The sequence below is a fragment of the Lipophrys pholis genome (assembly GCF_963383615.2).
Source record: "Lipophrys pholis genome assembly, chromosome: 5".
Lineage (NCBI taxonomy): Eukaryota > Metazoa > Chordata > Actinopteri > Blenniiformes > Blenniidae > Lipophrys > Lipophrys pholis.
In genome coordinates, this window is record NC_137628.1 from 29,773,664 (window position 1) to 29,801,549 (window position 27,886).

Genomic DNA, 27,886 nt, shown 5'->3' on the forward strand with positions numbered 1-27,886 from the left:
CGTGTCTGAGGATGGAAATGTTTAACACTAAAAAATAAAGTCCAGCACACAGGAAGTTTTTTGAAAAACATTTTACTTGTTTGTTTGTTTTTCTGCTCTTCGTTTGCTTCAGATCCACAGATCAGCTGACGGAGGAGCGGAGCGTCCGGTCCGCACAAGAACAATGTCACAGCTTCTATCTGACGCCACTTTCAAGTAGAGACGAGTCCTTGAACGCAGCATGAGGCCGTCGGGAGTTCAGTCTGTGGGCGGGGCTTAGCGGGGCGGGTTTGTACCCACATTTCTCTACGGCGGCATGAAGCACCAGGCGTCCAATCAGATTCCAGCATGACTCGCAACTCTGCAGTGGGCGGAGCCAGAGGCTCTGCTGACGGTCGAGCGGCGGAGCGCCGACGCCCGGGAGTCTCAGCCCGTCACGACAGGTTGGCGAGGAAGCGCTGAGCCCACCACTCCTCCAGGTCTATTGGCACAAAGTCTGAGGACAGAACCACGAGGTCAAAGGTCAAACTGTTCCAGAGGACAATCTTCTGTCTTTTAAATATTAATCCGTGTTTCTTATTGCAGACGTTACTCTTAAACTCTTAATGTGGTGGTGTACTTCCTCATTATAAAAACACGACGAGTTCACCGGATCAAAGGTCGGCAGGCGGCTCGTATCAAGGCGGACGTCATAAAAGAGATTAGATTGACTGAGGAGGAGGAGGGACTCACTCTTCATCACTGCACTTGGTGTCTTTTCGCTGTACTGGACGGGTCCTGGGCTTCCGGCCGACGCCTCCAGCTTCTGCTCCACCACCAGCTTCTGCTCCACCACCAGCTTCTGCTCCACCTCCTGCCACACTGCAGACAAACACAACGGAGCATGAAGCTCGTTTTCTCCGGCTTGTGTTGGAAATGATCCTGCAAACAGAGAAAACGTCCGCTGATGGAACGACGTGAAAAAAAGGCTGATTTGTCGTCGCGTCTCCTCGTGATTAACGTCCGAGATCATTTCTATTCAGGTTAAACAAACTCTGTTCCACATGGGATCAACTCAAACCGCAACCTGGAGGCGATGCCAGCGTTTGTAAATGACCACAATCGGTTCAGATTTAAGACGCGTTGATCTTTTAATTTTATGTTACGCGAGAAGAAAAAACTGACAAAACAATGAAGACTTCAATAATAATCCAATTTAGAGGATCTGTGTGCGACGAGATTAGTGAGTCTGCCCTGAACCAGCAGGTTTGAATAATAAATACATAAATAAATAATACATACATAAATTAAGATGAGCAGAAAGATTATTAGTGGAATTACACTTTCACATAATTCATGGTGAGATCTTCAAATCTTACATCTAAAATCAGTTAAAACAGACTGGAAACCACTTACATCCATTATTATTTATCTTAAAGCAAATCCAATTTAAAGCACGGTTTTAGAGACGATTTAAACCGAGGAGATATCTTAGGAATAAAACTATTTAAAAGGATGAGATGATTATGTTTGACTTCACACAGCAGCCAAAGGTAAAGCACAAAACTCTTTAATCATCACGTCAAGTTTGAGTGATAAAACCAACAGGAAGTGCAGATATTAGTGTAAGCAGGTAAAAGTACTTTTAAAATGAATAATTATGTTTCTCAGAGCTGCTCAGAGTACTGCATACTTGTGAATTTAAAAAAAACATTACTTAAGCTAAAGCTCTAAGAGTCACTCTCTAAACAGGTTGTATTTTACCTGCAGGGATTTTATTTGTTAAAAGAAACTTATTGTTGACAAATAAATACTACGGAGATACTTTGTAGAGACGAAGTAGTGAAGTAGATTTAATTACACTCAACTATTAGTGAAATTATATACTTAAAAACTAAAAAGGCACAAGTACCAATAAATACAACTTATTTACAATAGTCTGAGTATTTGTACTTCATTACTTTCCCCAGTTGTGTGAACAGAATAAACCAGATTTCAGGGAACGAAGCGAGCCTCCAGCAGAACTCGTGATTAATCAAACTGTTCCAGCAGCTTAAATCTCAGATGAGCTCATTTCTTAACTCCAACTAATTTAATGTACTCTGTATTTATTATTTCAGCCCCCAGGCTGCACTGAGACCACATTACAGGAATATTTCATTAAGACCTGCTGCAACTTCTGCTCGCTAAATGAAGGTTATATATTTTACTTTTCCTGAGTATTTCTGCACATCTGAACATTTCATGAACTGTCGGTCTTTAAAAGAAGCTGAAGACTTTCAGCTCTGAGGTTCAAAAGGAATTTTCCTCGGGATTAATGAAGTATTTCTATTGTATCTTAACAGGGAGATTTTGTGTTTTTACTTCACGTCATTAGAAAGGTTTTTATGGTACTACATAGATATTTCTTTGTACTGTGCTACGAGTACTTTACTTTGTCTTCAACAGGCAGGTGATGAAGAGACGCTCAAAAATAAACCGAGAGGCGCCAGAGAACAAAACAACTAAAAAGATCATAAAGGAATATTAATTCATATGAATTCTGCAGCATTAACATGTTTTTTATTCAAGGAGTGCCAGCGGTGCCACTCCTGAGCCTCACCTTCCTCCTGCCCCCTGCGGTGGGGCTGCAGAGCCTCACCTTCCTATTGCCCCCAGCAAGGGCGCTCCTGAGCCTCATCTTCCTAATGCCCCCAGCTATGGCGCTGCAGAGCCTCACCTTCCTATTGCCTCCAGCAGGGGCGCTCCTGAGCCTCACCTTCCTATTGCCCCCCGCGGTGGTGCTGCAGAGCCTCACCTTCCTATTGCCCTCAGCAGGGGCGCTCCTGAGCCTCACCTTCCTCCTGCCCCTAGCGGTGGGGCTGCAGAGCCTCACTTTCCTATTGCCCCCAGCGATGGCGCTGCAGAGCCTCACCTTCCTATTGCCCCCAGCGGTGGCGCTGCAGAGCCTCACCTTCCTATTGCCCCCAGTAGTGGCATCACTGAGCCTCACCTTCATACACGAAGCGGACGTTCTCCTCGTGTGCCGGTGTGAATCCCTCCGCCGGGCTCTGGGCCTTCAGCGCGGCGGCGTTGCCGTGGTAACGCTTCCCGTTGAGGCGGTTGAAGACGATCTTGGGCGGCGGCGCGCTGCGGTGAGGTCAGAGGGAAAGTTCAGGACGTCAGACGATGTTAAACTTCCTTCTGGGGCATTCAGTGAAAAAGTGACCTCCGTTTCTTGTCTTTGAATTTTTTTAATGTTGGAATCATTTTATTTTAACATTTTTATCGTGACTCCAGGTTTCTTAGTTTAACTTCAGTTTGTATTTTAAAAGTCTGTTGTTTTTTATATTAGTGCGTCTTTCCAACATCCGGACTGAGAAAACAAAGATCTTTTCTGTTTTAATTTGTCTTTATGTGCATCTTGTACAAAAAGACAAAGTACAAACTAAATACTGTACTTTACCTTTATTCAACATTTTACACTCTTAACGAGCTTCACTAACAAATAGTGACGATTTCTTTAAACTCAACATTTCACTTTAATGTAGCAACACGATCTTATAGATTAGTAGAAGTACAATTATCAAACAATGTGGTTTAGTAATGTCTTTTAATTTGTCAAAAATATTAATGGGATTACATTTGAAAACAAATAAAAATTTTAATCTAATACTTGTGACCGTGTCACTTTATACACTCAGTAATTCCACTTTATTCTCGTCACACTGAAACTTTACTGCCGTTTTAAATAAACTATCAAAGTGTGAAAATTAAAGCAGCAACTTAAACACAAAGAGATTTTTGTTCAAGAAACTGATTAAACTTCTGCATGATTCATGTTTCCTCCAGACGATTGAGGTTTTATTTTTTGGGGGGAAAAAAATATCAGTGAGAGAAAAAGAGAAGCTGAATGTGGAGAATAAACTGGACAAAACTCAGAACTTTGAATATTTACATCGTGACTTTATTACCAGTTTTGTCTCCTTCAGTACAACTATAGTTTGTAATGTTTTCACTTTATTTCTTCCACTGTTTCAGCACCAGGTTACATCATTAAAGCTTCACTTTTAACTGAAGTTTATAACATGGTATTTTATTTTCTAAATGTTTTAGTTGTAGTTATCTTATCTATTCAACTCATTTCTCATCAAATCAGTTTTATTTCTCGATTCAGGATGGTTTTTTTTTAATCCCTTATGTTTCAAACTGAATGTTTTGTTTTACAAATCCTGTTTCTTCAGTCATCTCCGGCTCCAAACACAAAACATATAAAGATAATATCAATATCCGTGTTAATGTTCATCCTCGTTGTAGATTTTTGTTTGTTTGTTTTTAATGGTGAGAATTTGGATGTTTTTTTATTTGTCCTACTTATAAACATTGGATGTTGGATCATGCATTATTAGAACAATACAGAGGTTAAATCTCCACCAAGCTCCTGAGGAAGAAGTCTATTATTGAACTCGGGTGGACTGCACCACGAAGCCGGGAGAGGAACTTGTGTCCGATAACGGATCTAAGCCTGTCCGATAATGGATGCAAGCTCGCCCGCCGGCCGCTGTTACATGATCGCCCTCAACGACTCACTTGCCAAGTATTTTTGGGGCCGACGCTGCAGGAGCACGAGCCAATAACACGTCACGAATTAAGATCAATCAATCAATCAATCAATAAATCAATCAAGACACGTGAAATAAGGAGCAGGTACTAACCTGGAGCTGAGCCAGGAGGTGGGCTTCAGCTTCAAGTCACTGAACTTGTTCTCCACCTGCTGAGTGGGACCTGCAGAGACAGTCCAGGAGTCAGTCTGCGCCATATTCCACTTTCTGCACAACATTTCACTTTCTGCGTCATATTCTACTTTATGCACAACATTCCACTTTCTGCACAACATTCCACTTTCTGCGTCATATTCTACTTTCTGCACAACATTTCACTTTCTGCGTCATATTCCACTTTCTGCACAACATTTCACTTTCTGCGTCATATTCCACTTTCTGCACAACATTTCACTTTCTGCGTCATATTCCACTTTCTGCGCCCAGCGGTCAGTCAGCTGATCGCCGAGCCTGGAGTTAGTGATGTTGCCCGGAGCTCACCGGTCCTCCGCTGGGTGACCAGCCTGCTGGGACCCCTGCTGATCGTGTACATCATGGGAGCGACAGGAGGTCAGACACAAACACTGGGGGTCCTCCGGAAGGGGGGAGGGGGTGTGGTGGAGGGGGGTGGGGGGAACAGCCGTTCTCCCCCGGTCAGGTGCTCCAGGCTCGGCCCGGCAGCCCTCAGGCAGGCCGGCTCGGAGTCCCTCGGTACCCGCTGGAGGAGCTCCCTGTCCCCGCTGCAGGTGTCCGCTGCTTTAGAGGAGCGTGGAGGTCATTCAAGGAGAACCCGGTGCTACATGCCGGGGATCAGGGGGAGGAGGAGGCGGAGGAGGAGGAGGTGCAGCGTCTGCAGACGTCCAGTGGTCGTGACAGTCCGAGGCGGACACTCAGGGGGTCCAGGCTGATCGATACCGGGGGGAGAGGGCTCCGCTCCGCTGTCTGACAGGAAACAAGGACACCGCAGACTTTAGGAGCAGGACGGAGCGCCACCATGCGGAGCCACAGCCAAGCTCGCGGCAGTGCGCTGCACCTGATCCGCGCTGGGATTTCAAAATAAGACCCGTGCGCTCCGTGCGGTGGACAGGAGGCTCAACCAGCACAGCCTGCAGGCCTCTGGAGAACATCTGGAGCCTCTCCCTCATGTGCAGATGTCTTTATTCATTATTCATTTTATTTGCACATCGAACAGATTCATTTCTCAGAGTTCAAAAACACCCGTGAAATAAACGTCACTTCTATAGCATTTTCCTCCATTAAAGGAGTCATATCCTCCAGACGTTCACCTCCTGTTCTCCTCCTCCTCCTCCTCCTGGTCTGGTCGGTACAGAAACCTTCAGTACTCTAAGTTTCCAGCTCCTCCTTGATTTTCCTCATTTGAATATTGGATCATAGGAGCTGCATTCAGAATCTGCTGTGTCTGTGTGAGCTGGTCTGGCTCCGCCCACACATGTTCATCTTGGGAAGAGGAGGAAGGACTTCCTCTCGTGGTGCCATGTGCCAGAGCAGAGCTTCCTAATTGTGGGAGGAGTCAAAGGGAGGGCCTACCTTGATTGGGATTGGCTAAACCCCCGATGACACTATATAGGGTTTGATTTCTGATTGGCTGGTTGGAGCAACACACTTTTTAAAACCTGGAACAAGCCAGGGACAGAGAGGACAGACTGTCTTCACTTCTGGGGCGTCAGTCCAGGTATGGGGACGAGTAGTACTGCTGGAGAACCTTTAGGAAGTCAGTTTACACTGTTGATCACATCCTAATGTGTTCAGTCCATCCATATGGAGCCGTTTGGGGTTCAGGATCCTGCTCATGAACGCTTCAGCCTGTGGATTGATAGGGAATTTAACCTGCAACCTTCCAATTGAGAGACGACCACTCTGACCCACAGTCTCCCACGTAACGACCTCAGAGTGGGGATTACCGTGTATTACCTGTACCTTGTACTTGCACCTCAGAGGTTTGACTCCAAGCGTTGAGGCATGGTGGTACAGTGGTCGGTGCTCTCGCCTCATAGCCTGAAGATTCCTCACCTTGAATGCTGACAACTTGCACGTTCTCTCTGTGCGTCCAAAAACAGCCACGTGTTTTTCTGCACATTTCTAACAGTTTAGCAGTTCTGACGTAAATCCTCTCATTTGTTTCTCTCACTGAGTTTGCAGTCGCTCCTACATTCATTTTGAAACGAGAGTCACCGTCCCCAGTGTGAGGTATTTACTTCCGGTAGGAACTGCGGGCAACCCCTCCATGTGACGTCACGACACGCCCCCCCCCCCCCAGAAGGCGTTTAGTAGGCGGGGCCAGAGTGATCACCTTTCACCTATTAAACCCAAACAGTAGAGTAAAGTCTTTGCACGTAATTTGCATGTGAACTGTTGATCAGGTGAAAATCAGCCGAGATGTTCAGCAGCAGAAGCTCAGTCGGTTTATCCAGGGTGGCGTCCTCCTGACACCCCGCCTCCATTCTCCTGCTCCATCTGGGTCAGTCCCGCCAGCTCCAGGTCAAAAGGCTAATCAACACTGCAGAAGCTTAATCTGTAACCAGATCAACGCCGCCGGGTCTGCGGCTTCACTCTGCTTCTAGTGAACATGTGGGAACGTCTCAGAGGAGGAGGAGGAGGCCAGTCCAGAAGTACAGGAAATCAGCCCAAACTAAAGAACTCCTGTCTGAATCGCGTCTAAACTCCAAATAAAATCCGTCTAAACTACAGATAATCACTGTGAACTCAGTATAAACTAGAAGAATTCAGTCTGAATCATGTAAACACAAACAGAAAACTCTGAACGTGGTTCAAACCTCAGGAAACGATTCCAAACAAGTGACAAGTGACAGGAAACCAGGGTGAGCTTCTATTATTTACAGAAAATCAGTCTCAACCTGGTGAAAACTAGAGAAAACTGCTGAAACAGTTTGAATGAAACATTTTGGGGCGTTGCGACTTGTTTCCTCCCATAATCGTTAACGATGAATTCTGGTTTATTTGTGGTTGATGAAGAAAAACACAAACTATTGAATGTTTGTAAATGTAAATAAAAAGTTCTCATCCGTCAGATCAGTGAACTTCTTCATCACAGTGAAGCTCAAACTGTCACAGCGACATGAAAACACACCAGAACACGCGCCGACTCAGCAGCTACAAGAAATGAAATCTTCTTTATTACATTAACATTTAAGACACTGAAGTTCATTTCCATTTTAAGTACAACTTGGCAGCAGTTAACCACAGAAGCACATGAGGTCGATGGTGGAGTTACAAAGCAAACGCTGGTTCGACTCATTCTGGAGCAACAATCTGCTCTGAAGTGGTTCAACAGTGAATCGTGAGAATAAGTGGAGCCGTTAAAAAGTCCTTCAAACTACAGATGCAGCGTCGCTGCGACACTTCACTCATTAATCTCCAGTTACATGTCGGCAGTTTGTTGAAATTAAAGTGTTTCCTGCACTTCTCCTCTGGATTCTTAGAGGTTTTTAAAAGGTCTTAAACGACTTCAACAGAAAACACAGTGAAGTAAAGTGATTCTAATAAATGTCTAATCAACAGTAAACAGAAGCTTGTGTGTATTTCAGTCAAATTCTAAATGTGATTTCTTTTTTTTAAATATCTTAGCTGTTATTTTTTATGCATTTGTTTAAATTTACTCCATTAAAAAAAGAAAAAATCACCTGTAGATGATATCTACCTTCAAATGAAGCTCAAACAGCAAAAAGCAACAAAAACAAGACAGAATCAACCAAAACAATTAAAGTCACTCTGGTCCTGAGGTGGTGAGCTGCGGCACATCGGACTTAGGTTCTGGAGTGAAATCACCCCGTTATTAAACTGTCGGCAGCAAACGTGGTCTTATTGCGTCCACACGTGGAGTCCAGGAGAGCATCCCGTCCTCCCTTCCTCTCAGTAATGAGGCTGGCAGTCCTCCACCAGGCTGTCCGTCATGTAGTTCACCTGCAGCAGCTCCTGGTAATAATCTCTCTCCACTCTGGTGTTGACGGTCCAGGCGACGACCTCCACGCCCCTCTGGGCCCAGTGCTGGACGTAGTCCCTGTTCACACACGGCCAGTCAGCGTGAGCTTTACAGTGAAATCCTTCAAAGAGCGCTCTGCCAAAGCTATTTGAAAACTTAAAAACTATATTTTGTGAGTTAAAGACAGTATAAAGGAATAAAGACGATGATGCAGTGTGACAGAGGCAGGTTTTGGGAAAAACATCATGAAAAAGACATTTATGTGAAATTTGGAATAAATTAGTGTTTTCATAATGTTTCTGAGAAATCCTTGAAGTATTTGAGTACTTCTCTACACTCTTCACTTGTGGAACTTCCTGAACAGCTGAGCTCAAAGGGTCGGCTTTAAATCTGAAAAAACTATTCTTCACTGCACAATTCTCTTTAATCATAATAATAATAATAATACATTTTATTTGTTCGCGACTTTCATACTCCCAAGGTCACTTTACATTCCGTGTTAAAATTGCTGTTAAAAGCAAGTAAAAACATATTAGTAAGAACAAAACAAAACAAACTGAAATAGATTGAAGAAAAGACAATTTATATTGCATTACTCCTTGTAAACATTCTAATTTTTCACTTTTTTAAATGCATTTTTCTTAACTTCTTTTCAAATGAACTATTTATACTCATGTTTAAATGTGCTTTTATTTTCTTAATATCTTGTATTTCTATGATTTTAATGTAATATCATGTATTTCTGTGCCTTGCCTGGTGTACGACGGTGCAACACAAAGAAACCTGCCTTCTCTCTCATAAAATCATGATGTTGTATTTTACCAAACAAAAGTACCCTAAATGAGATTAACTGGAGATCAGAGGAAGAGGATTATATTCACAGTGAAAAGTGTGTTGAAGTAATGAAACTAAAGACGGTCACTGCCTTGTTTTCTATGAGCTGCAGCGTCTCACCATCACTGCTACCAACACTCACGGTGAGACGAAGTTCTTCTGGATGAGGAAGGCCGAGACGCCGCACAGCCTCCACAGCACCTGATGGTGCGCCCAGTCCAGCAGCACGTCCAGCAGCGTCGTCCACCGCTGTTTCCATGGGGACGAGAAGCGCGGGGCGCCGTCTCCCAGGCAGCTCAGGCTCCACGGCCTGTGGGTCAGAGCCGTCACCACCTCCGGGTCGCTCTGCCTCATCTGCGTCCGGCACACCGACACCATGTCCAAAAGCTCAGTTATTCATTACTTGGATCGGCCGTAACATTAGAACCACCTGCTTCAGTTGCTGCGCAAAGCAAACGGTGGCGGGGATTTAGTTTTCCATCAGAAACCGCCGCCGCCTGCTACAGTCTGAACTACAGTCTGAACTACAATCTGAGCTACAGTCTGAGCTACAGTCTGAACTACAATCTGAACTACAATCTGAGCTACAGTCTGAGCTACAGTCTGAACTACAGTCTGAACTACAGTCTGAGCTACAATCTGAGCTACAGTCTGAGCTACAGTCTGAGCTACAGTCTGAACTACAATCTGAGCTACAGTCTGAGCTACAGTCTGAGCTACAATCTGAACTACAGTCTGAACTACAGTCTGAACTACAATCTGAACTACAATCTGAGCTACAGTCTGAGCTACAGTCTGAGCTACAGTCTGAACTACAATCTGAGCTACAATCTGAGCTACAGTCTGAGCTACAGTCTGAGCTACAGTCTGAGCTACAGTCTGAACTACAATCTGAGCTACAATCTGAGCTACAGTCTGAGCTACAGTCTGAACTACGGTCAGAACTACAGTCTGAACTACAGTCTGAACTACAGTCTGAACTACGGAGGCTCGATGGTCCACCAGCCCCTCACTTTAATAGAAACTGACCTCTGACCTCCTGCCGACTGAGAAACACCCTCAATAGCTGCAGTTTTCTTTAAATGTGCAGCGACGATCGCCTCATCATCAGTTTCTACCTCTGAAATCTTCACACTTTACCATGTTTCTCCTACTTTAATATGTTAAAATCAGGACAAAATGCTACATTTCTTTAAAAAAAAAAATGTAATTGTGAGAAAATCCTAATTAAAATGAGAGACAGGAAACCACAGTTGCTTTGCACAAACACCGAGGGGAGGAGTCTTACCCTGTAGATGACTTTGGGCTCGAATGAGCAGACGATGCTGCTGTTGTAGAGGACTGGATGTTTCTTGAACAGACTCTTGAGAGCAGCAGCCGACTGAGGGGAACAAAAACACACGTTCTAAGTCGGGAAACAGCTTTGTGTTTGTAGGTGTTGGTGTTGGTCCACATGGTGGTTAACTAGCAGCTGTGTCTGTGTGCAGTCGCTGCTGTGGACAGAGTCCCTGAGCAACCACCAGCGCAGCGCTGCAGTCTGTCCTCGTCTATACCAGCTCATCAGGTGACTGCAAGCCCTTTAATATGCAGAATGACCTTTTAACAGGGGTGGTCAACAATGATGAATTAAATATACTCATAAATATTAATATATTCTAACATATATTAATTAATATATAACATAAAGAACTGCAATTTCAACATGTCACAATATTATGTCTTAAGACATTTATTATTATTCGATTTACATCTTGAAAAGCTGAAGACATTTGGCCACCTGTAGTAGGAACTAAAAAATAATAGGATTTTACCCAGAATAACTAGAAATTATCTTTAATGTTGATATATTTCTACATCTGTGTATTAATCCTGATCACCTAAATTCACCAGGTAATATAGATAAAGTGCGCCCCTGGTGGCCAAATCAATATTTTGCAGTTAATGTCATCATTTCTCACAGCGGTCAGATTTAATCTGTCAATTTGTTCCATCAGCAGCCAGAATATTAATGTTCAGTGCCATTTCTCCAGTCATGCACTAAATTACCTTGAAAAGGCAACGTAAACCTAAAATTAAAAACTAAAATCCTCGCTTGTATCTTCTCGACTGATTAAAGCAGCTTTTTTTCCAGTATTTAACCAAATACCAGCCGTCTTTAGTCCTCAGAATAACATCATGCTCAACACTGTTACGCAATATGGAATGGATCGATTGAATCAACAAAGCTCAGCAGTCAGACTGGAGTCTGTGTGTTCAGCACGTCGCACCTTGTCCGGATGACCTTTGACATCGAAGTAGATGGCGAGCTGCAGCCTGATGCATTCCTCCACCGCCTCCTCCAGGGTGGGGATCTTCTCCCCGGCAAACTTCTCCCTGGAGAGCAGCCAATCAACATCAGGCTCACGTGTACCTCACCATAAACACAAAGGATGCGGTTAGAAAATGTCTTTAATCTTTTATATTTGGTGTGTGAAATATTCAGTTTCATACCATGAAATAAAAGAAAACAAGTTTATTAACTCTAATTTAGCCCGTTGTTGATATTAATGGGATGATATCAGAAACTGTAGAAGAGTAAAATGACAGTTTGTTCACGTCACGAACATGTAAAGAACATTCTGTTTTCTTTTATTCATCCAAATGCAGGAAGATGACTGTTCTCCAGTCTGTTCATGACAGTATAGATCAAATAGAAATTAACATTTTCAAGCACCAAACAGCTCAAAATACATGTGATGTCTGATGAGTTCCCTTCTTTAAAAGCAAACTCCACCGCCTCCTCCAGGGTGGGGATCTGGAGGAGGCGGTGGAGTTTGAATTGGTTTGTTTTCGAAAGTAGCAGCAGTGGTCATGCATCACTGCCTTCGTCAACAGAACACAGAAGGAAGTGTTTCTATCTGGGAGCGGTTCCCTCGGTACCGGAGTCGATGTTTAGCGGCTGCGTCCAGCTTCACCAAATCTGAGAGCTTCATCTGGCTGAGAGGCCCCGAGCCGTTGGTGGTCCGGTCCACCGTGTCGTCGTGCATCAGAATCGGGAAGCCGTCTGCCGAGAACTCCAGGTCCAACTCCACGCCGCACGCCCCGTTCTTACTGGCCTGCAGAACAACCGATTCAAGAGACATGAGACACTAAAGTCTGGAAACAGCCTCACCACGAGCATCACAGACACCTCGCTCCATTTGCCCTGCGAAGTCCTTTGGACCAGCGTCAGGCCCCGCCGGGCCCCGTCAGGCCTCGTCAGGCCCCCGTCAGGCCTCGTCAGGCCCCCGTCAGGCCTCGTCAGGCCCCCGTCAGGCCCCGTTCACACGACAGCGTTTCAAGTGAAGATCTATCGTTTTGGCATTTTTGTTTCAGAAAAGCTTCTGCTGTCTGGTTGGTTTTGTAATGAAACTACACAGACGCAGCCGAGAACAATAAACTGTAAACATTAACACTGGGAGAACACGGACATTCTAGTGGACAGACCACCAAGTTGGATTGTTATTACAGTGACTGTCAAAATAAAAGTACCAAGTCCCAGGAGAATATGGACTAGGAGTCGTGACATCACGGAGGAAGCGTTGCTCTGATTGGCCAGCTACTCACACTTGCAGAAGTATTTACTATAGCCGTGGTATGCAGTAGCAGCCTTTCAAACAAGTAGCGTTTCTCCCCACCCACAAAAGTTGATTTGGAGATCCCCCCCCCCCCCCCCCCCCGGTTTATTATCAGCGACAATCACACTGGAGTTCCATCCGAACCGAGCCCTCTCAGGTGCGCTCACCTCCCGGATCGCGGCTATCGTGTTCTCCGGGGCGTCGTGTCCCCCGCCCCGGTGTGCGATCACCGACGCTCTGCCGCATCCCGTGGCCGGGTGAAGCACCTGCCGGGCTCGGCTGGACGGCACCTGGGGGAACCGGAACAGGAGCATGAAGATGTAGAGGGAGGCGGTGAGGCCGGTGGTCCACACCGGGCTCCGGGTCCCCAGCAGCAGCGCCGCGAAGAGCAGCGAGTAGAGGGTGACTTCATCCCCGAGCTGCAGCATCCCACGTCCGACTGCAGAGAGCGGTCCCTGAACGCACCACGGCCACTATCTGTCACCCTCACTCTTAACGTTTCTCCTCCGGACAAGTTTATTCTCCTCAGACGACGAAGCGACGCCATGCGACTCAAACACACAACAACCCGAAAACAGTTATCGTCAAGGCGCCCAAAGCAGCGAGAGACACCATGAAACTAAATGTTTTCATTTGCGGGGTAGCTTTCTGAGCGGCGTCCAATCTGCGGTGGACATGACGGTCCCGCTTCTTCTTCCGTGTCGCCCGCAGACACACAACTTTTAATTTAACACTAAAATTTAATTTTAAGAGATTTTCCTTATTATAATTGATATAATTTCTTTTTCAAATATAACTTTCCTCAAAGGAGTGCTCTACTGAAAAAAAAATATTAAACTGTTATTAAGCATATCCGGGTCAAAGGGCATGGTGTCCCTTCTTAATGTCTCCCCACAGTTCATGCTCCAGTTAGCTTCATTTCAGGGTTACTCTCTGTTCTTCGCTTAATGTATCTATATCTTCCACCCATTGACGACGATGGTGAGCCTCTTTCTTTTTCCTAAACATACATGATTTCCTTTCACAGTTTTATAAATACTGCGAAAGATGCCACAGGGAGGTCATGAGCCACCGGAGCTAACAGAGCTTAGTTTAAACACAGTGACCGCTCAGGATGTCTGGAAACTATAAATCAAGGAAACGTGACCTGATTGATCATTTAATAAATTCTTTCAGCACAGTCATTCCAGAAAAGTTTCTACGAATTCTTTTTAGTTTATGTTCGTTTTTTTGTACAGTAAATTAAGTGATTCAATTGTCAGAAAGTATATTTATACGTACTTCTATCTTGTTGCCTGATTGGTTTTAGTGTTTATTACTTAAATTTTCATGATTTCTGATGCAGAAATAGTTTCTTGATTGTGATTTTTGAATTCAATCTGAGTTCAGTGATGGGGAACAATAAGTATCTAAGCTTAGAAGCCAACAACAGCAGGGCTGTTTCCAGCTTTTCAAACTCTGGTTTAAACATACCTGCACAATAATAGTAATTTTCTGTTTTTATTGTGATTGCAAGCATTTTATTGATCACATTTCCAAGAGTAAATGTATTCATTGTCATACAATCAAGTTAAGTTGACCTGTACTGACTACTTTTGTCTGAAATCAATTTAGTCTCTTACATGTGGGTAAAGAGTAAAATTCACAATCAATCCATTTATCAGTTAAGAATTATGAATTAAAATTTATTTTATTCTGTTTTCTTCTATCCTTCAGGGAAATAAGTCATCATGTGGTTGTGGACCTTTTCAAATAGAATATAGACTGATTTGGACAATGAAAGACTGATGAAATGTGAAACTGGCACCAATTTAAATGGCTGTGAAAGTGCTGGATAAAAAGTATGCTGAATGTTTTGGCTTTGCAGAAGTGTCAGATTTGTCTGCTTCTTGTTTTCCTACAGATGAGATCTTTGCTGCCGTGCAGGTCAGTGTCTCACGTCCTGTCCTGTAACAGAGGTCCATTTCTGCTCGCTGCTCGGACACCTCCGAGTCCGCAGCGTCATTCCGTCCCAGGTTACCCAGCAGTCCAGCAGAGCCTCCGTGGATCCCTTACGCCTGAAATCACTCCCCTGGTCAGATACTCGGATTTAGCCACTGAAAAGTACACTGTGATTTACACACTGCCGTACATCAAACACCTCAGAGTGGTGTCCAGACTCAAGCTGCTTCAAACTGCCATCACGGTGGTCATCTTACCCCCAGTGTACGTTCTCTACCTCCAAGGATCTGCCTCTTTCTTTCTCGTCGGCTACACAACAGGGATCGCGCTGCTTGCTGGCGCCATGCTGTACACGCTCAGTCACTTCTTCAGGAGTGTTGTGGGGATGATGTACTTAGACCCGTCTCAGACCACGCTCAAGGTGTCCCATCTCTCCTTCTGGGGCAAACGCAAGGATATTTTCTTGCCTGTGTCGGACGTTATGACCATCACGGACACGGGGGACGCTCCGAATGAGATCATATTGAAACTGAAGAGATACAGCAGTGCAGATACTTTATATTTCTCCACTCATTTTGGACGTGTGGTGGACAGACATCAGTTTGAAAAGGTGTTTGGAAGTTTAAAATGATAAATTTGTTCAGAATGCAAGAAAGATTTGAGTTAAATGTAAAATATTACATGAAACAAATCTATTAAACCTCGAATGCCAAATCTTTTTAAAATGTAAGACTGTGGGATCATTGTGGAATTTACCTTGTTTGATGTCCACCCTGGACCCGTCACCAGTCCATTACTGGACAAACGTGCAACTTTAGAGTCTTATACTAGAAGTGATTGACAATGTGCTCATGAGGTTATTTTCTGTACCATGTCTGAGAACATTCTGTTGAGAAGGCTTTGCTTTTGTTTTCTCATTTTTGACAGCAAAAAACAAAAACACACACAATAAATACAGACTCTGGCTTCACTCACCCAGTAACAGTGTTCAGGCTGGACACACACAAATCATCACATGTTCAAAACAGAGGATCGACCTCAGCTGGAACTAGAGGCGATGCTTTATGTTAGAATGCAGGTGTAGAATAGTAGAACGCAGTTCTACATCTGTTTCCAATAGTTAAACGCGCTGAGTGACAACAGCAAAGCTCTCGTTCAGACGAAGCGCCAATAAAATACAAATTACAAGACGTGGTATCTGGAAGCTTGGATTTCTATGTACTTTGGGTGTTCTGTAGTTACTGATAAACCCAACAGAAAGTATCACTTCGTTATCAAGAAGTACTGTGTCGTGGAAAATAGTACGGCGTCTCGTAGCGACGCGAACCTGGAGGTGATTTGTTGAACTGTGGAGGATCGAGGCCGTGGACAGAGTTTGAAGGGGGAAGGAGGAGATCAGCTGCTCACGGACAAAGAAGATTAAGAAGACAGCCTGAAGTGATATTTTAAGAGAAATGTGTAATATAGAAAATAACTAATGAAATGCAATCAACACCAATATATCTTGGTTAGTTTGTCATTTTTTATTGTCAAGAGAAATGTACAATTTGTACAGTGCATCCAGAAACGCATTAAGTACGTCTCACTTTGAATTCTGACAAATTTTTTACTTTCTTTTTTTTTTACATGAAAAGTCTCTAAACTCTGCACCCTGCATACCGCAGATAATTAAATGCATCCGGATAAGCTGTGTGACTGTCACACAACTGCATCAATGCAAACATTCTGAATTCTTGAATTCCACAGGTGGAATAATGGCATTAAAATGATACTGAAATGCAGAAACTTAAATAGCGATTATGAATCAGATGCTTCAGATGAAAAATACCTGAATAACGTCAGTTTTTGGTTTCACCAGTCAGAGTAGCGAAGGACGTTAACGGCGAGTCTCCTCCACTCAAAAGAAGTACCAGGCGGCGAGCCCGGCGAGGAGCGCCACCCACGTGGCCAGAGCCACCTGAAAGGGGGGGTGTCGGAGGAGCATCACCGCCAACTGGCAAGCGTGGGAGGGATTTCCACTGGCAGCTGGACCGAGGAGGAGAGGAGAGGAGAGGAGAGGAGAGGAGAGGAGAGGAGAGGAGAGGAGAGGAGAGGAGAGGAGAGGAGAGGACCGTGAGAGCAGAAGAAGAACAGGCAGCAGGGCGGGAAGCTTCATAAAGTACAAGCTAAATGCTGCGCTGCATTCTAAGTACATGTGCGGCTCAAACAAATGAGAAAACAATGTATGTTCGACAAATTCAGCAGAAACATTCAAACTTCCAAACATCTTAGATTTATCAATTAAAAAAAAAAAATGTATTCCATTAATTTTATAATTAAAAAAATAAGGATCTTAAAATATTAAAATCTCTCAAGAGATCCCATGTTTCATATTTATTTTAACTGCGAGTCATGATTGTACCAACATTCAAACAAAAGCTAAAATGAATGTTTTTTTTTATGTAAAAAATTGAGTCGAGTAAAAAACTTTCTAGGGAAAAATAAATGACTTTTCAGTGATATTCACTTTATAAGATAATTCTTTACTTGTGCCACAATGGCTAAAGTTGCATTGTTGCAGCAGCAAGTGGACAGTAATGAAAGAATACAAACAACAATATTAGATATTCAAAACAAATAAGAATATAAATGAAGATAACTGACAATATTTTAGGCTCCCAAGAGAACAGTAATTAGAAAGTGTTGGGTAGTAAATGGTGGACTGGACTGTAATATACTCTCCATTAGAGGTGAGTAGTTCCACAATGAAACTCAGTTGAAAAACAAGATATAAGTAAAGTCCATTTACCATTTATTTCTCGAAACCCCCAGAATGCCTTCTTACCCATTTTGGCTGCATAGTAGGGGCACTTGTTGATGTCGCCCCCGTCCATGATCTCTGCGTGACTGTGTCCGAGGCCTGAGTCCTGGACTTCGTCCTGGACGGTTTTGCCAACGTCTTCGAGCTCAGTGAACACCTGTGTTCAGAAGGAGAGTGGACTTCTGTCAAGCTTTCTCCTCTTCCTCTCTCGTACTGATCTCGCTCATGAATCCTGCCATCGGATCGTTTCATATCTTCCCCGCTCGCTCACCATCATGTTGAAGCCGAAGGCCCGGTTGGACTCGTCCACGATCTTCTGCTTGTCGTCTGCGTCCAGCTCCAGCTCGTTCATCCTGCTCCGGTACAGCTGCTTGAAGCCTTTGTGACTGTGGATTCCTTCAAACTGGTAGAAGTTGAGACCCTCTCCTGTCGAGGGCAGCTTCAGGGCCCTCTGGGCCACTTTCTTGAGGATCTGTCCTCCGGACAGGTCGCCCATGTAGCGGGTGTAGGAGTGGGCCACCAGCAGCAGCGGGTCCGCCTCCCCGACCTCGTGGATCCGGTCCACGTAAGGCTTGGTGCCGGCAGAGAGGCTGACCTGTGAGAGACGACAGACTTGATACCACTTCCATTCTGTATCTATTATTCAGCAGTGAAGAGACTAAATCTGGAGCATTTTAGTTGTTTTCCCGTCGTGTGAAAGGCTATGAGAGCTTATCTGGGTACTGTAGTACTTAATACAGCAGCCTGAGTTGATTCCTCAGTCTCAGGCTCCGCCCACAACGCAGGTCTTGATGCTCGATTCCGATTTTCTTTGGTTGATCATTTCAAACAAGACCTGGCGTGTGAACGTGATCAGACCCAGAGCGCAGAAGACGCCGAGCAACACGCTGTTTACACACGGCACGGCGGTCAGCTGATCTCAGTCACTGTTTCCAGCCAAAACGTAAAACCTCAATAAAAACCAGCTCAAATCTCAGCCTGTGTAGGAATCATGTTAAAACCAGAAAACTAATATATGTGTAATAAAGAACACATCATAAACATACAAATGCACGAAATAAAGTTAAAGGGTAAGAGAGTTTGGCTCCCCAATTGGGGGATAACGCCATATCTGGCAACGCTGGTCAGCGTGTAGATTCTTTTTCAAGTGTTTCTTAAATACGAGCGACAGAATCTAGACAACGTGACGAGGGAAAGAAGGAGGACGAGGAAATAAAAGAGCGCAGCTTTAAACAGCATTTAACATTTCTGCGGAGTCGCTTCCTCCGGCGCTTCTCTGTGACGTCGGTGACGAAGCAGTCGCATGTAGAACAGGATTCGGATCGGTACCACACACGATCGAGGCCTGGATCTGGTGTGAAAACATCAGAATTGGTGCTTTCACACGGCCACAAAACAGGTCGGATACGAGGCTCTGTGAGTAAAGAAACTCTGGATTGGGCCTCGTTTCCCTGCAGCGTGAACGAAAAAACAAAACCTCCACTAAAAAACCTTCACGTCCAGAGACTGACGCTCACCTGGCTCTCCCAGTCCTCGCCATAAAAATACTCCAGGTCCCGAGCCAGGGCGTCACGCCTGTGCAGCTCTGTGGGGAAATAGATGGGAGCAATGTGAGGGTGGTCTCTGTTCTTCTCAATCTCCTCCTCCATGGCCGAGTAGACGAAGTAAAGAGCTGCTGTGCCTCTCTGACAACAGAAAGAAAGATCGGGGGGAAAAAATACAATAAATCATAAAGATCCTGTGTTTGGATTCATGTTAATATGATTTAATGTGAGACAAAACCACTGTAGTGAATTGTTGCTTTCTATATCAAATGCTGGTGTTGGGTGCGGCACTCGAGCAGGACACTGGTGAAGCCCACCTTGAACAGCTCCCTCTGGATGCGGCCTCTCAGGAAATCTTTGACAAACTGGCAGTTCTCCGCTTTGTCGTGCGACTCCTTGGTGCCCTCGGCCAGCACCTCGGACAGGTCTGTCGGACTGGGAGGAGACGACAAGAACGATATATCCATTAAAAAATTTCAAATTAAAAAAAACAAAACCTCAGAAAAAACAAAGTTCTTCACACCTGAGAGCTTCGTCGTCGTCATCCACAACAATCCTCGGCCCTCCTTTCATCGCACCCTGGGATTTGGGTTCGTTGTTTTCCATCATGTTGCTTTTCTCAGATAGTTTCACTTTAATGAGAGGAAAGCTACAGATATATATATATATATGTTGGCACAATGGACAAATATGCCTGCAATGATGTGCAATTAAAAAGTCTTGTACTTGAGTATTTTAACAGTCTTACCTTCACTTGAAATTGTGTACAATTTAAACAAAGTACAAGAAGTTGTACCTGATTGGAAATATGAAGGACTCTTTCCACCTCTGGTTACTACTAGCTACTAAGTGAAGCAGCAAATAATACAAATCAAATTAAAATATCTCTTCTTGTCTCCATGTTATTGATCAGTGAATCAAATTGTACAATTAGAACTTGAGTTGATCTATAAAGGTCATATATTCAGATATATTGTTTATTATGGGTATTATCATGAATCAATGTGAATCATCCTTTAGAATAAGTCAGTACTTGACAGTTTACTGGATGTATTTTTTAATCCTTCATGTTTTCCTGCTCAGAATCCAGAAGCTAAACTGACATTTAATTTGAAGGGACGGTTATAAAACTGACCCGGTGCGGGTCTCTTATGTCAGAGTTTCACCTCTCCGGGCCGAACTGACGCTCATAAAGTCGCTCAGTGTGAGAAAACAAACACATGCAACCTGCAGAAGGAACATTTTACTGATAAACGACAGATAAAACATCTCTTACCTCAATGAAGCAGAACGTTCTCTGCTCGTCTGAGGACACAACGTGCTGGGGGCGGGGCTTCTGGCCACAGCCAATCAGAAGCTTCCTGCATGACAGAGATCCTCTGATTGGTTGAAGTTACAGACTCTACGCCAATCAAATCTCTCATCTATTAATAAAAAACGGTGTATTTTTTAATGACCAATAATTAGATTTGATTAAAGTTTTAATTTGTGGTTTTTGAAGAGATCGTTTCTGGTTACATTTTTAATAAATGGCCGAATCTCTTTCCCTGTGGTAACAGACATATTGGCACAGAAACAATCGCAGCGTTAAAGCTCCATTAGACAACTGTACAAGATATAGTTTGGAATTCATTCAGCTATAAAAACATCAATTAAAGAATAAAATGAGAAAACTAGGAGCACTGATCAACTCAACAATGCACGATTCCTGATATAGTCTAGATCACACACGTTGCCGTTACATAAGGTTTAGATTTGTTAAGTTTCCTCTTGAAGAGGGAGATGTAACGTCAAGTTTCACATTAATCTTCAGGCCATCCTCACACAATACTAAAGCTCAATTCTAACCCTCATTTCCTCCTTGTAGTTTCCCTCATCCAGGACGTAGATGTTTACATGGTTGATGGTAGTTTAACAGAAGAACTAAAAAAAATTGTGAATGGATTTTGATTTCTCAAGATAATAGGATTATAATCTCGCCAGGCAGTGCTGTGTGCTTTCTTCTGGTTTGAGTTTTATTTCTAGTGATGTTTTTGCAGAATGTTTCACAACAGTGGTATTATAAGTATATTTTATAAAACGTGTTGTCAGGCACACTTTGTCTCCTTTTTGGGAGCTTTTTTAAAATGTATATTCTTTATATTATATTCAGAGATCCATTTTCTTTCCAGGAAATATTACACCAACAGTGCATTGTGTTGTTTAGACCGCTAGATGTCCCTCCACACCACGTGATATACCTACAAGGTCATCAAGACTTTTACGGTTATCTCAGTTTTCTTTTGTATCCTGGTTACTCCGAGCAGCGGGGTGAATATAAATGACTGGTGGCTATTTTTCAGGTAGTAACAACAGTTTTTAATCTGGAATTTGTATTTTGCGAACCACTAATCTGACTGAACATCAAGAAAATCTTACAATCTTCAGTGTTTCTTAGATTACATTTTATCTCCACAATCTTTGCTTGTTATTGTGTCTTTAGCATGAAGCCACAGAAGTAGATATATAAACAAATTTCTGACACTGGAGCCTGCGGACAATGTGCAGGAAATGTACAGTTTACGTGTTACTGTCACTATCTGACTTGTTACCTGCTGTTTACATTGTGACTGATAATCTATACATCTCCAGCCTGGACATGCATCCGATAGGAGCCGTTGTTTTGTGGCTGCACTGAGTCAAAGACACACTGGGTGCACCTATGGGGGTGCCCAGAAGAACACTTGAGAACCAGAACAAAGGAACAAAGGTTTTTCCTCTGCAGAGATTCTGGCAGCTGCAGACGCTTCTTTCATGTCCCTCAGGCCCGGGAGAGACCAGCCTCACTGTAGGAAAGCCCCACTTCTACTTGTTGCTGTCCTGCTCCAAAATAACCAACTAAAAGAACCACCTTTGTTTGTTTTTGTCATTGTTAATAAGCGAGACACTTCCTATGATCAACACTATTGCATTGACCTCGGCTCTATTGCCGCCCCAGTGATTTTGCTTTTGTGTTGAATGCAATTTCCTGTGATTATGACATTTTTGGCCTCTTTGCTCTGATTCATTAGTCATTAACAATATATAGGAAGGCATGTGCAGCTTTTGGACCTGATGTGTCATACCCTTATGTATGTACGAGTGCTTGTGTTTGGCCAAAGGGGCATTCATCGCAGCACAGCCTGGATTCTATCGCGTTGCTATCTCTGCCTGTTTGTCCTGAGCTGAGGCCATTGCTCCCCTGAGGTTTTAGCAACCCAGCAATGAGCAACTGCCCAACTATGCCCATGTCTGGTAATAACACATCTGTCATGCGAGAGGTTTGTTCCACTGCATTGTTTACAACATTCCTGATTGTTTTTGACACAATATTTTGGATCTTTCTTATACAGAAAGGAAGCCTCCCTGTCTGTGGAGGATTTCCTCGACACTTTCCAGTAATGAAAAGTCTCGGGGCCGAAGTGATTCAGGTCCAGACCCGTTTTGGCCCCGTTGAGTTTACACATCCGTTTACTAGTCGTGTGGGTCTTTAATAATGTGTGATTAAGTTTGTTTCGTTATATTTTCTTGCAGTATTTAACCAGCAATACACAACTCCACTTTAGTTCTTTGCATTGTCGAAACTGATTTTGTAGGTTTTCATTCAGGATATCAAATGTGCAGCACTGGTGTAGTGGTTCAGCCTCACAGTGAGAATATTCTCATTTTGTTTCTCTGCAAAAACATGTTCTCACTGTACAAGTGCAGATTTTGTTTGTCCAGTCCTCTGATTTCATTCCTGCATGCATTTGACACTAATAGGTTTCTATTCAATGTCCTGTAGGTGTCTGTGTGTCCCTCTGTGTGTCCCTCTGTGTGTCCCTCTGTGTGTCCCCCTGTGTGTTCCTCTGTGTGTCCCTCTGTGTGTGTCCCTGTGTGTCCCCTGTGAAGGCCTGGCGATGTGTCCACCATGTGCCCTGCCTTCACACACCATCCGCTTGCATCTGCCTCTGTTTGGACGTAGAAGATGGAAGGTTCAGGTTAGAGACTCGGGGTTGAGGGTAGAGAACAATCTGCTCTGGGTTTCTCCAACAAAACATGATGGAAATGCACCTCTGTAAATCAACATATATTTTTTAGAAACTAACACTGCATTACTGTGACACGACTAACAGACCCTGGCAGTTTGGTTGTCTGGCCTCCTGTAGGATACAACAGAATCAGTTTTCCGTAGACTGACAGCTGGTGGCCATACCGTCCTGATTTATAGCCTCAGTGAGTGAACAGCTTTGCTTCTCTGGTGGATTCCAGAGGTGGGAGCCTGAAAGGTACGACCATAAATCCTGGTGGCTGCTGCCACCAGCAGAGTGAGTTTAACCCTGAATCAGGTTCTATAATTAGAAACACACCTCCCTTCGTCCGACTGCAGGAAACTGCCCGGGCCTCCGTCTGTGTGTGTGTGTGTGTGTGTGTGTGTGTGTGTGTGTGTGTGTGTGTGTGTGTGTGTGTGTGTGTGTGTGTGTGTGTGTGTGTGTGTGTGTGTGTGTGTGTGTGTGTGTGTGTGTGTGTGTGTGTGTGTGTGTGTGTGTGTGTGTACAGCTACGCTCTAACAAAGAGAGGAAAAGGTACACATGGGTTAAGCATTCAATGCGATCACAATCTGGAGTTTGAGCGCTGCGATCACCTCGTTAGAATGTGCAGGTGGATGCGAGGGCAGGATGGCGAGAGCCTGTCAGACGAGGTAATGAGACAAGGGAAGTCAATAGTCATACTTTTTCTGTAGGTTTCAATCAGACATCAATGAACTACTGGACGAGGTGATGCTGCGAACAAAAGACCTGCAGGCTGAGTCATACAGTCAGGAAGCTGAATGATGTGACTGTTACTCATTTTGTATTTTTACCCTGCAAGTCTGCTTCATGTGCGTCTGTGTGCTTTGATATACGATGTATTTAATTATAATATATTTCTCATATAAGTTCTTGATGGAGCATCGTAAAAACATTAAGTTTACAAGAGGTTTTGTAAAAAAAGTTCCTACAACAATCAGTGAATCAGCATCCTGCAGCTGGAGGCACCCTGAACACGACACCAGAGGCCGACCAAACACTCGAGCACATCGGAACAAATTCACCTCATATTAGTGTTTTTAGACTTTAGGAGGAAACTGTAGTTAAAGAATAAAACGAACAAAAAAAACTCAGTACAGAAATTCTCCCCAAGTGAACCTAAACCTCTCGCTGTGCGGCGATGGTAGATTGAAATGAAGTAATATCAGGAGTAAACAAAAGCTAATTTGTTCAGAACGTATACAAACATGTTTGAATTATGGAGGAGGGTGGTTAAACTGTAAACAATAACAACAAAAACAATGCAATATCACGTGAATGCATTGTATTGGCATTTAAAAAGAAACCAAACATGCTTTAGACACTAAGTGTTTGCTGCAGTTCTAAAAGCAGAAATTTCTTTAGCAATGAAACTTGGTTTGAAACGATGTTGTGTCTTGTGACCCACAAAGTTCTTGTCTTGAGGATTTGCCTCAGCTGAGCTCTGCATGTAGGAAATTGGCCTTTTAAAAAAAAAAAAGTTTTTAACCCCTCCGCCATTCACTGATCCCCGTGTATATCTTGATCCGCTGTGTCTCCAAGTAAATGTGAAACATCTGGGCTCAGGACAACCCCTAAGTCTTATTAGGAAACCTTCTTCATTAATGATGGAAATCCTATTTTATTTTTGAAAACAGTTACATTTTGGTTGGCAGCCACAAAAACAGGAAATCTAAATGATCTCTGCAAACAAAACTCATCCGACATCATTCAACGAGTACAGCTGCTCACGTTGCCGCTCACACATGGAGTGATTACTTTCATTTATTTAGGATAAACTGGACTCTCAGAGACAGCTTATGTTCACCACAATAACATTACACAAGCATTAAAACTAAAACAAAAGTGGCCTCAACAGTTCACAGCGCCGAGCAGACGGATCCATCGAAGTAGAAGTACCTGCAGTCATTTCCTGTACGATAGTACACAATGCACAACTAATAGAGGAATTTATCCTTTGTAGATTCTTTCTTTGTTGTAACAAAATGATCTTATATCGTTGGATAATTCAGTTTTATTTTCATTTGTAAACGGTGCAGCATTTGTAGGCTGAGCAGAGTCTCTGTAATACCAAAAGCTTCTTCCTTCATTGCATGATGAAAATCTTAAGGCACAAGAAGTAAAACAAACACGACTTACTTTAGCACAGATAACTGACAGATTTATTGCGGTTGTTCAGCGTCAGTAAATGGTTTGATGAGAACAATAAGTGGTAAAGGTGAAGCTGAAATAGTGAAACTTACTTTAGATACTGAACCAACGTTGGTTTTTGTGTGTGACATCAAAAAGATGTTCAATATTGACTGAACTTGATCCATTTGCAGGATATTTACTCCTAAAACAGCCAAACTCAGAAGTAATGGGGTGAAAAACGAGCCGGTGTGGGAAGAGAAGCTGATTTATCCATATCAACGACGATATCAAGGAAATCCTCTACTTAGACTCTGTCTGCAACAATTATATTCAACAATATTGGGAATCCTTCGTATGCAGACCCCCGATATATTGGCACTGTTCACGGGCCTCTTGGAAACTGTTTGAATTTATTCCATATTATCATTTTCAATGGCATAACTTGAAACTCCCTCAGGCGGTGATGATACGCTGGGAATCTCCCTGATGGGGCCTCCGGCGAGCTGCTTGGTGCTGCTGCTGAGAAAGACATTGAAAAATCTATCCCCCCCCCAAAAAAAAAAGAAAACAAGGAGGAGGAGGATGGAAACAAATTCTGAGACAGTGGCAAATGAGAGAATATCTCCCATGTTAAGTTTGGGGGCTCTTAAGGGGCTCTTCCTCAGCTGCCTGAGCCCCCGGAGTGTAGAAATGTCTCCACCCACACTTGTTTTGACATCTTAAGATGAATGAAATAGTAATAAGGAATGTATTCATCATTAAATTACTGATGTGCTTCTTTACAGAAAAATCCACATTTTATGTTACAGCTCTAAACAACAACATGAACATTTCTTGCAAATTAATTATAAATAAACTCAAAGTCATGAAGCTCAGGAGCTTCTCGTTTCCACTGATCATTAATGTTTCTACAACTCAACAACAGGAGCCCAGACGTGGTGAATTCAGTTTATTGGTCATGATTTGAATTTTTTTAAATTTTCAATGTATTTTGCAAACATTTCAATGTTTTCATGTTTTCTTTATGGGGTAACGTGTAGAATTAAATCCATTTTTCAAATAATTTGTAACATAACAAAATGCAGGAAAAGGTAAGCCTAGAGGAAACTTTCTGAATGCAATGTATTTATGTTTTTTTTTAATGTATTGCTCAAAGTTCATATCATTACGGAAGCGTTTTAGGGCCACTGAAGAAAAAAAAAAAATTCGGAGGCTAATAAAAAAAAAAACCTTCGTGGCCCCAGAAAAAGTCGAAAATCAAAGTCGAGATTTTTTTTTTTCACAGTGGAAAAAAAAGTCCGTCCATCCACATGCCAGCGCGTGTGACTGCTTCCTCAAAATGCATCGCAGGCTGTTTAATGAAGTGATGAAAAGTTGCTTCAGGACAGAATCTCGCTCATAAACACGGTCAGTTATCATCAGTATCAGGACCAGAAGAGACGGAGCAGCCTGCTGCGTTGTTCCGTCGCGGAAGTTCGTCGAGTACGAAGGACAAAGACACGGAACCCGGGCTGCTTATTTAAATGTTCTTATTAATCAAGGAAATCCTGTGTAAAATCACACGTCCATAAGCAGTAAGCAACCCGATATAGTCACAATTAAGTGATTTAATGTGAATTCACATCTACGGGCAAATGATGAGGGACGGATAGACGTCTCTCCGTGAATAATAAAAAAAATCTCGACTTTGATTTTCGACTTTTTCTGGGGCCACGAAGGTTTGTTTTTTTTGCCTCCGAATTTTTTTTTTTCTTCAGTGGCCCTAAAACTCTTCCGTATTCATCATAAAATATCTGATTAAAAAAATGTAATTGCTGGCTGACAAGTTAAAAGCATGAAATTTGTGAGCTTTCTGAAATGAGCTGTAATGAAATGATGCGCCAACTTTCAGATTCAGCATTTTCTATTAAATATTTCTTTGTTTCTGATTCTCCTCAGAGAATCTTTGCTGGAAAACACGTGCAATCACAACGAAATCAATCTCAAGAGCAAAAGTAACATCAAACTGGCTGCAGAATTTGCAAAAGCAAGAAAATATGTATTCTGTGAAAGCTGCGATGGTGGCCGACACGCTCTGTGGTCCCGCTCCAGTGTGAGAAGCCATGTTGTTGGACACGCTTCTGTCTCATCAATTGTTTTCACGAAGTGTCGAGTCCCGCCACCCTAGAAACAGACAAAGCCCTCATGGATGTGTTTGAAAACAAAAGAAAAGACTCGGGATTCACTCCTTCACCCTGTTTCTTCCAGGAACACGGAGGGGATGTGCAGTGGGGCGGCCCCGGGAGACGCTGAGGGAATCTGACAATGGACAATGTCTTGATCTGCAGCACAACATCCATTGTGTTCTTCAGTAAAATGTTTCTGAGTTCGATCGTCGGAGTCCAAATATTCTCTCCTTCAGGCTCGACCCAAAATTGTTTCTCCTTATATTTTTCCTCTCACAGCACAAAAGACTTTCACCAGGGAATCCAC

General features: G+C 43.3%; 4 protein-coding genes across 5 annotated transcripts; 1 reads left to right on the top strand and 3 right to left on the bottom strand.

The window, feature by feature from the left end:
• Positions 1-62: 62 nt before the first annotated feature.
• Positions 63-5,559, bottom strand: mcrip2 (MAPK regulated corepressor interacting protein 2). The gene is made up of 5 exons (XM_080462666.1): positions 5,040-5,559; positions 4,653-4,722; positions 2,951-3,087; positions 712-840; positions 63-475 (listed from the first exon to the last, which is right to left on the bottom strand). The coding sequence occupies exons 1-5, from the start codon at positions 5,092-5,094 to the stop codon at positions 414-416; spliced, it is 453 nt and encodes a 150-aa protein (XP_080318792.1). The 5' UTR covers positions 5,095-5,559; the 3' UTR covers positions 63-413.
• Positions 5,560-7,663: 2,104 nt separating this feature from the next.
• gde1 (glycerophosphodiester phosphodiesterase 1) lies at positions 7,664-13,636 on the bottom strand. Its single transcript, XM_080463278.1, has 6 exons — positions 13,097-13,636; positions 12,253-12,428; positions 11,601-11,706; positions 10,622-10,714; positions 9,476-9,687; positions 7,664-8,577 (listed from the first exon to the last, which is right to left on the bottom strand). Exons 1-6 carry the CDS (start codon positions 13,355-13,357, stop codon positions 8,430-8,432), a joined length of 996 nt encoding a protein of 331 aa, XP_080319404.1. The 5' UTR covers positions 13,358-13,636; the 3' UTR covers positions 7,664-8,429.
• Positions 13,637-13,798: 162 nt separating this feature from the next.
• Positions 13,799-16,059, top strand: tmem186 (transmembrane protein 186). The gene is made up of 2 exons (XM_080463279.1): positions 13,799-13,910; positions 14,833-16,059. Exons 1-2 carry the CDS (start codon positions 13,908-13,910, stop codon positions 15,499-15,501), a joined length of 672 nt encoding a protein of 223 aa, XP_080319405.1. The 5' UTR covers positions 13,799-13,907; the 3' UTR covers positions 15,502-16,059.
• A 312-nt stretch (positions 16,060-16,371) lies between these two features.
• Positions 16,372-20,543, bottom strand: hmox2a (heme oxygenase 2a). 2 transcript variants are annotated; one of them, XM_080463281.1, is made up of 7 exons: positions 20,491-20,543; positions 19,738-19,846; positions 19,532-19,649; positions 19,188-19,355; positions 17,942-18,265; positions 17,695-17,827; positions 16,372-16,895 (listed from the first exon to the last, which is right to left on the bottom strand). In XM_080463281.1, the coding sequence occupies exons 2-7, from the start codon at positions 19,821-19,823 to the stop codon at positions 16,768-16,770; spliced, it is 957 nt and encodes a 318-aa protein (XP_080319407.1). In that variant the 5' UTR covers positions 19,824-19,846; positions 20,491-20,543; the 3' UTR covers positions 16,372-16,767. The 2 variants fall into 2 exon arrangements, with proteins under 2 accessions (XP_080319407.1, XP_080319406.1); XM_080463280.1 differs by having other exon boundaries at positions 19,738-19,863; positions 20,491-20,531.
• Between the last annotated feature and the right edge of the window lie 7,343 nt (positions 20,544-27,886).

What these genes read in the sequence shown, in the direction of transcription:
- hmox2a (XM_080463281.1), bottom strand. Translation starts at nt 19,823, where the DNA reads ATGATGGAAAACAACGAACCCAAATCCCAGGGTGCGATGAAAGGAGGG. An exon ending in CCTTCGGCTTCAACATGATG is followed by an intron (nt 17,828 to 17,941) that starts GTGAGCGAGCGG and finishes TTCTGAACACAG; the next exon opens with GTGTTCACTGAGCTCGAAGA. An exon ending in CTACTATGCAGCCAAAATGG is followed by an intron (nt 16,896 to 17,694) that starts GTAAGAAGGCAT and finishes TCCTCGGTCCAG; the next exon opens with CTGCCAGTGGAAATCCCTCC.
- gde1 (XM_080463278.1), bottom strand. Translation starts at nt 13,357, where the DNA reads ATGCTGCAGCTCGGGGATGAAGTCACCCTCTACTCGCTGCTCTTCGCG. An exon ending in CGATAGCCGCGATCCGGGAG is followed by an intron (nt 12,429 to 13,096) that starts GTGAGCGCACCT and finishes GTTGTTCTGCAG; the next exon opens with GCCAGTAAGAACGGGGCGTG. An exon ending in GCCGCTAAACATCGACTCCG is followed by an intron (nt 11,707 to 12,252) that starts GTACCGAGGGAA and finishes GCTGCTCTCCAG; the next exon opens with GGAGAAGTTTGCCGGGGAGA.
- mcrip2 (XM_080462666.1), bottom strand. Translation starts at nt 5,094, where the DNA reads ATGATGTACACGATCAGCAGGGGTCCCAGCAGGCTGGTCACCCAGCGG. An exon ending in CGTCCGCTTCGTGTATGAAG is followed by an intron (nt 841 to 2,950) that starts GTGAGGCTCAGT and finishes GTTTGTCTGCAG; the next exon opens with TGTGGCAGGAGGTGGAGCAG. An exon ending in ACCAAGTGCAGTGATGAAGA is followed by an intron (nt 476 to 711) that starts GTGAGTCCCTCC and finishes TTCTGTCCTCAG; the next exon opens with ACTTTGTGCCAATAGACCTG.